This window comes from Acanthisitta chloris, unplaced genomic scaffold, assembly GCF_000695815.1.
Source record: "Acanthisitta chloris isolate BGI_N310 unplaced genomic scaffold, ASM69581v1 scaffold17537, whole genome shotgun sequence".
In the NCBI taxonomy this organism is placed as follows: Eukaryota; Metazoa; Chordata; class Aves; order Passeriformes; family Acanthisittidae; genus Acanthisitta; species Acanthisitta chloris.
The window spans coordinates 3781-12066 of NW_008684461.1; the positions used below are offsets into that span (position 1 = coordinate 3781).

General features: G+C 44.0%; 1 protein-coding gene across 1 annotated transcript; it reads left to right on the forward strand.

The window, feature by feature from the left end:
- Window positions 1-295: 295 nt before the first annotated feature.
- LOC103806648 (RNA 3'-terminal phosphate cyclase-like protein) lies at window positions 296-7092 on the forward strand (the record flags this gene model as incomplete). Its single annotated transcript, XM_009079356.1, has 2 exons — window positions 296-399; window positions 6942-7092. Coding segments are annotated over 2 exons (255 nt in total), but the record flags the coding sequence as incomplete, so codon positions are not given.
- Window positions 7093-8286: the final 1194 nt, after the last annotated feature.

The following is an 8286-nucleotide window of genomic DNA, read 5'->3' on the forward strand; positions in this document are numbered from 1 at the left end:
ATTAATAACTCTTTTCAATTTACCTCAAATGAATTCTTCAGCGTTTACATTCTGTAATGTTAAAACAGATCAGGAGAGATGTGACTTCATTACTGGGTCTTGTTCAAGTTCTGTTTCTTTCTCAACCTGCTGTGTGAAATTAACTTGTCATTGTTACAAAATCTAGATTTTTATCTTCTTGGTCCTTGGAAATTTGGAGTGGTATTTCAGCCTTTTAAGTGTATCTTTCTCCTTTATTACTTTCCTCCCATCTGGTTTGTACAGAGATTAATTATTAAAACATTTTGGTTTGCAGGGAGGCTGTGTAGATTCAACGAATCAGGGCCTCGCTCTGCTGCTTATGACCCTTGGACAACGGGATGTTTCCAAAGTCCTGTTAGGACCTCTGTCTCCATACACGTAAGTTGTTTTGTTCAGTTTCATTACCTGTCTTGTTTTAATTCTCTAGTTTTATTGCACATGTGGTTTTATATATGGATCGTTTTGCCTGTGGTTGTGAATAGTACAGCTTGTACCTGACTTCAAAGGAGACAAGTGATGTAAGTTACCCAGAGTTTATTTCTATGTGTTAGGTGATGATTCCTTTATTGTCCTATATTGTTCCTAGTTCTGAGAATTGCAGAGTTGGGGTTTATTGCTGGTTCTTGACCTGGATTGTCTATGTATATCAGTTTGCTTTTTGTTGCCTCGTGTACATTACTGTGTTTTCCTAGTGATCTTTCTGTAGCTGTGTCATCAAATGTTGTATTTCAAATGGCTAGCCAAACAATAAAGCTGTGATTGTCCATAGGAAACAGCTTAAGACTTCAATTCATGAAACTATGTGTTACTTCAAAATTTTACCCCTATCAGGCAGCAGACTTCTGTCTAGTCCTTCAGTCTCGGTTTTTATTAAAGCTTTGTCTGCAGCTGGTAGTTGTTCAAAGGATAAAAAGACTAAATTTCTTACACTGCTAGTTGTACACTCAGGTTACAGATTCACAGAATCATCAAGGTTGGAAAAGACTTCCAAGATCATTGAGTCCAACCTTTGACTGAGCACTACCTTATCAACTAAATCATAGCACTAAGTGCCACATCCAGTCACTTCTTGAACACCTCCAGGAATGGTGACTCCACCATCTCTCTGGGCAGTCCATTCCAATGCTTAACAACCCTTTCAGTGAAAAAATTCTTGATGTCTAAGCTGAACCTCCCCTCGTGCAGCTTGAGGCCATTTCCTCTAGTCCTGTTGCTGGTTGCCTGGGAGAAGTGACCAGCTCTCATTCTGCTACAACCTCCTTTCAGCTAGTTGTAAGAGAATAAGGTCTCCCCTGAGCCTCCTCTTTTCCATGCTAAACACCCTCAGCTCCCTCAGCTGTTCTACATATGACTTACTCTCCAGACCCTTCATCAGTTTCATTGCCCTTCTCTGGACTCTTTCCAGTACCTTCATGTCCTTCCTCTAGTGAGGGGCCCAGACCTGGACATAAGATTCAAAGAGCCTCACCAGTGCTGGGTACAAGGAGGCAATCACTTCCCTGTTCGTGCTGCCACATTATTTTTGATACAAGCCATTGGCTTTCTTGGTTACCTGGGCACACCATTTACACATGTTTAGCTGCTGTCAACCAGCACCCTCAGGTCCTCATCCTCTGAGGGAATTTTTCAGCCACTTTTTCCCCAGCCTTTAGCACTGCGTGGATTGTTGTGGCTGAAATGTAGGACCTGGCACTTTGTCTTGTTGAACCTCAACCATTGGCCTCAGCCCATTGATCCAGCCTGTCCAGATCCCTATGCAGAGCCTTCCTACCCTCCAGGAAATCAACACTTCTGCCCAACTTAGTGTTGTCTGTGAACTTGCTGAGGGTGCACTCAACCCTCTCATCAGATCATTGACAGAGGTATTGAACAGAACTGGGCCCAGTACTGAGCCCTGGGGAAACACCACTAGTGACCAGCTGCTAACTGGATTCACCACCACTCCATTCACACTAGCTCCATTCACTACCACTCTCTGGGCCCAGTCATCCAGCCAATTTTTAACCCAGTGAAGAGTGCACCTGTGGGTTGCCAGCTGTTCCAGGAGAATGCTATGGGAAACAGTATGAAAGCCTTTGCTGAAGTCCAGGTACACAATATCCACAGCCTTTCCTTCATTCACTAAGCAAGTTACCTGGTCATAGGAGATCAGGTGTGTCAAACAGGACCCGTCTTTCCTAAACACATGCTGGCTAGGCTTGATCCCCTCCCTGGTTGTCCTGTATGTACTGTGTGATTGCAGCTAAGATAATCTGTTCCGTAACCTTTCCTGACACCAAAGTCAGGCTGACAGTTCTCTCAATCCATCTTCTTACCCTTCTTATATATGGGTGTGATATTGGCCAACCTTCGGTCATCTGGGACCTCACCAGTTAACCAGGACTGGTGCTAAGTGATGGAGAGCAGCTTGGCAAGCTCTTCCACCAGTTCCCTCAGTACCCTGGGTGAATCCCATCCAGTCCTATAGACTTGTGAGTGTCTTAAGTGGCATAGCAGCTCACTAATTGCTTCCTCCTGGATTGCAGGGGCTATTCTGATCCTTGTCTACCAGCTAAGAGGACCAGTTGCCCTGACGATAACTGATATTACTGTTAAAGATTGAGGCATAGAAGGTATGAAGTCCCTCAGCCTTTTTCTCATCGTTGGTGACCATGTTCCCCTCTGCATCCAATAATTGATGGAGATTGTCTTTGGCCCTCCTTTCATTGTTGATGTATTTATAAAAAATACTTTTCATTATCTTTCACAGCAGTGAACCCAGATTGAGTTTTAGCAGAAACTGGTTAGAGGGGAACAGCATCCAATATTAAAAATATAATTTACTCTGTCAGACTTGCAAATGATTGACTAGATCACAGTTACTTCTAGAGACTGAGCAGTTTTTCTTTAATCAAATGAAGGGAGGTTCGTTTATCTGACAATAGCATCAAATAGTCAGACTATGAACTGTCCTTTTTCGGTTATCATGGTACCGGTGCTGTATACGTGAAAGGTACAGTACTGTGATAACTGAAGAATGGTGGTGCCATCACATGAGAGCTTAGCAATTGCCTAACTGCTATTCTGAACCCCTGATACCTTGGAAACAACATTCATCAGATTTTGAGGGGAAATCAGGGAAATGTCCCGTAGCATAGGGGTGAAGTAATCCCCTGTGAAGTAAGTATCCATGTGAAAGGTTTAGAGAGATTAGATATCAGTGTTTGAAGTGCACAGTTAAGTACGTGAAACAATCACTTGTCATTGTTCAGTCTTCTTTATTTTTCATGTGGTTTTTTGTTGTGCTGTGAAAATCATGCAAATGCACTAGTATATTTTGTAAGCAGACTGATTTCAAATTGGGGAATTGTCATTTCTTCCAAGGTATGTGAGGCATGAATAAAAGGTCAGGAGTACACATCCTGTAACAGCAGATCATAAAATCGGTGATTCTGTGAGAATCTGTGACTTGTCAGTCCTATGAGGCTCTATTCAGAGAGAATTCAGCTCTTCTGCAGCACTCTCATGCCCTCACTAAGGCTGCTTATAAAGGGCAGGTAAATTTGGCTTCTGAGCAACTCATCAGATGCACAAGCTTATGAAGTAAATTGCAGTAGTGTCATGTTCCATGTCATCGTCCCTTCTTTTCTTTCTTAGGGCTGTGACATCTCTGCATTTAACTTTCACCCTGCAGAATCTGAAGCTACTTAAAAGCCATGTTATGCTAGATTGGCTCCCCTGTCTTGCATAATGTAGCATGAATGTGACAGTTGAGCTGCCTGATGTGAGCACTATGTGGGGGACATGGTGCTTTGGAATATGTCCATCAGAGTGAGGAAATTTGTCACAGATTTGTATATTTTCATGGGAGATGTCCTTTGCCCTGGTTAATAATGAGGAGCAGAAGGGCAGGCAACACTATGAGCAGGGCTGTCCTGAGTGGCACTGGGCTCCAGTCCCAGAAAGACCACTTGGCCAGTGGCCATCTGCATTACCCCTTTTATATGATCCAGGTGTCACAGAAGTAAGCACCTCTCTGTCAAGCTGAGCTTAGCATCAAATGCAGGGTGCTGGCTGTGCCACTAACTCGCAGAGATAAGTCTGGCAGGACAGCCCTGTCTGCATGCAGGTGGATTGGCATGAGCCAGGGGTACGTGAAGGACAGCAACAGGAAAGCCTGAATGCCCTGCCCCTTGGCTTTGCAAGGGCTTAGGGATTCAAGCAGCGGGGGCAGGGTGCCTTTGCCCAGCTGGGCTGACACTTCCAGTTGTTCCCCTGCCCGGGGTGCCCATGCCCAGCCCCTCAGCCTGTCTCCTTCTTTGGAGGGTCTCTGGCAGGACTTAGGAGAGCAGTGCTGGGACTGCCAGTGCTGCCAGGCAGAGCCCTGAGTGGATGCCGAGGCAGTGCAACCAAGTGCTGGTGGACAAATCTTCTCTTGCAGCGGTCTATAAGTTTGTTGCTTTGCCGTGACATGTGAAGTCAGTGTGTACCATTTGGTGCTCCTTAAGAGGCTTTGGGGAAGAGGCAGCACTTAGATAAATGGATCTTTAACTCTTTTTTTTCTTACTATTTTTTTGTGATGGTATTATTTTGTGTTTTGGTAGTACAGTGTTGATTTTCTATTCTAAAGCGGCTGGCCCTGAAGAAAACTTTCAGTGTGGCTCATGTAGCTGTCCCTGGACCTAAGGAGCACTGTTCAGCTCTGCCTTGTTCTTGCCTGAACACACAGCGTAAATTTTCAACAAAATTAACCTTCTTTGCACCTTTCACCACCCTGCCCCCTCAGTCCTCCACCCTGTGACTGTGTGTTTGGTGCAGCCTGCACTATTATTTGAGGTGCAAACCTGCCCACACCTGACCCAGATCAACCTCAGAGTTATACAAACCAGCATTCTACTGTGCTTCTGTCACGTACTCCTACCTTCCCCCCCTTCTCTCCTATTTCCTTACCACTTATTGCTGTAAGACAAAGTTGGCCTTCTCCTGCTTCCAGATTCATCCCTGATGTCCCCAGGCAGCCCCTCCCCTTCACCCTCACTCCAGTGAGCCTTTCCCATGAACATGGGGGCTGATACTCATTTTCTCACTCTACCTTTATTCAAAAGGGAGAGAAGGCAGAGATGCATGGTATAGACAGAAGTGCAGAAAGTTACAGGCTGAACTGATCCCACCAGCATGTTGCAGAGTTCCCTGAGCCACTGGCTCCACATTGCCTCTGGCATTTGTACAGTGTATTCTGTAGTCCTTGCAGTTCAGCATGCCACTCCTGCGGTTCTGGGCTTGGCTACTTTCTTGTCACAGTGCTAGAGCCCTGGGAGGGGACCCAGCTGAAGGAGAAGGCTAGTACAGAGCTTGTTGCCTGTTAGTGTCACTGGGGCATTTGTGCCAGCGTGGGGCATTTGTGCCAGCATATGCCATTTGCCTAGTATAGCTGTAACCAGAAATCTTGCTGTTGGACAGGCATGGAAGAAAATGTGATTTTTAGTTCTCTCTTTCAACTGTTAATCCACTCAAGAGATGAGAGACCTGGTGACTGTGTGAGTTACCACCCTGGACGCTGCAGTAGAAAGGTCTATATAGCATTGGGAGCCACATACCCACATTCACCCTTCAGGGGTATGCAGCAGACTGCCCCAGAGATACCTCTTTGAGTCAGATCATCCTGAGCACAGACCAGTATATGTAAAGCAGCTTCTCTTTGCCTGCCTCCTGCTGTTTCCCTCCTCTTCCCATGTGTGTACTTGAGTGCAGGAGCAGCAGCATGCCCAACTTAAGTGGATAAGGCAATTTTTGCTCCCGCAACTTTCATTGTGTTTATTCACAATTTCTGTGAATAGGAGCTGCCAGGAGGCTTTCAGAGGCCTCATGATGTCACAGTGGGGACAGTCCTATGCTCTTGGTCTCACACTTAGCATTTTGTGAGTACTTTCTCTAGATTTGTTGTAATGATGTATGCATGATTAGGTTGTGATTATGATTATGCTTTCAGCATGCAGAGCAGAGGCTTTTTTCAGGCTGCCAGACAAGGAAATGTGTGAACTGGATGTCCACATTCCCTTTCTTTATAGGTTAAACTTAATCTAAGAAGGGCATATACGAATTGCTGGAGAAGATTAAACCTTAGTTCAAGACTGCAGACTTGCTTGTGGCTGTGACTGCAAGAGACCAGACTTCTGTCAGGAGCACTTACAAATTTTGTATTTGTAGCCTTGTGGTATAGTTGTTTGCTTCCTGTTTTGAAGAAGGCAGTAGAAATGTTTTCTTGGCTGGTTTTGTTTTGTTCTTTTTTTATAGTTTTTCCTGTCACTTGCCCTCCAGTCAGCGTGTGTTTAGGAGCACTGTGTCTATTTAGTTTTTTTCATGCCTTTATTTCTAAAATTATGAAAGGAAAATTATTTAGGGATTGGGGGTTTTTCTGAAAATGAGAAGATTTAACTATGAAGTGGACAAGTTAGTAATCCAAATCAAACACATACTTTAGGATCTGATGTCTCTCATATTAAAGTGTGCACCCAGCCTTTTGGCTATCCCTGTTTATCTTTTATTTCTGCTGTAAAGATTGGGAGGGGGAAAGCAGTATCACAGGTTTGTATGGGGTTCATATAGCCCTGATGGAGAGTCAGCATCATGGCTAAATGACTTTGCCTGGCTACATTTCTCTCCTTTCTTTCTTCTTTCCTCACCATTTTGTCTTGCTATGTTACCAGACATTCCTCTCTGTTCATACAGGGAGTGCAGTGGTTTCAGTAGGGGTCACTAACCACTTCTACAACACAACTGAGAACAATGTTTGGAGCCTGTAGGCTTGTTTCTCTGTACTAAGTAATATTTTCATGTTTCATTCACTGTGCTTATTGCTTACTGCTGGAATCAGTGTTAATATATACTGCAAATGGGCTTTCTGTTTTGTTTCTTAAACTGTGTTGTTTTCTTTCCCTCAGAATTGAGTTTCTGCGACACCTGAGAAGCTTCTTCCAGATCATGTTTAAAATTGAAACAAAGACCCCTGAGGAAGAGCACATGGGCGGGGAGAAAGTCTTAATGACATGTGTTGGTGTTGGATTTTCCAATCTTAGCAAAACTATAAGATAAGAAACATCTGCAGACTTCATGAAAGACAGAATACACTGCAAAGATCTAATAAAAACTACCTGTCTCTGTACTTACTCTAGCATAGGGAAGCCAGTGACAATTCCAGTGCAGAGATATCCAAGCTTGCTGTATGTAAACAATAAAGCTGACTTTAGACTAATCAGACCTGTGCTATTTATAAATGCAATGCCAGTAATCTGTGCTGCAGGGAGTAACTGGCAGAGTCTCAGCTGGCTTGGGACTCTTTGCACTGTGTTCTACTGAATGGGACACAGGCGCCTCATGTCACTGTGCCCTCAAGCCTTAATGAGGTGGGTGCTCAAGTTTTATGTATTTAGTGATTTCACTCTTAGCTTTTTTATGAAAGGTTTAGATAGAGGAAAACAAGATTGACCAAAACGAACAAATGATCGTAACAGAAATACTAGATTCTTGAGGTAATTATACAGATAAAATTGGCATAGAGATAAAAACAAAGCTGTGACAATAATTATTTGTTTGTACATTGCATTTGTACAGAATTTGTCAGATGCTTCACTCCTTATGTTTACTAAATTGCAGTTTCATAGGAAGAATAAAATATCTGTCTTTTATTTTTCCTTAATGTTTGAATACTGCAGAAGAGATCACAGGCTATAGTGACTTATATAATCATCAGGGTTGGATGAGAGCTCTAAGATCATTGAGTCCAACCATTAACCTGCCACTCTGCTGTAACCCCTAAACCATATTCTCCAGCATCAGATCCAGACACCTAATAAAAACGCTGCAGCTATCCTCTGTCCTTGAGAAGGAGAGGAACCCACAGACTTACAGCTCTTCACATCAAGAAGGCATCCAAATATCTAAACTGAATCACCCCTGTCTCAGCTTATGGCCATTCCCTCTAGTCCTCTCACTGCAGGAATGGCAGAAGAGACCATCATCCAACTCTCTACAACTCGCTGTCAGGCAGTTGTAGAGAGCAATGAGGTGACCCTTGAGGTAACCGTCAGGGCTAAACAAACCCAATTCCCTCAGCTGCTCCTCATACAACATGTGTTCCAGACCTTTTATGAGCCTTGCTCCCCTCCACTGGACTCACTCCAGCACCTCGATGTCCTTTCTAAAGTGAGAGGCCCAAAACTGAACACGATATTCGAGGTGTGGCCTCACCAGTGCTGACTACAGGGGGATGACAATTTCCCTATTCCT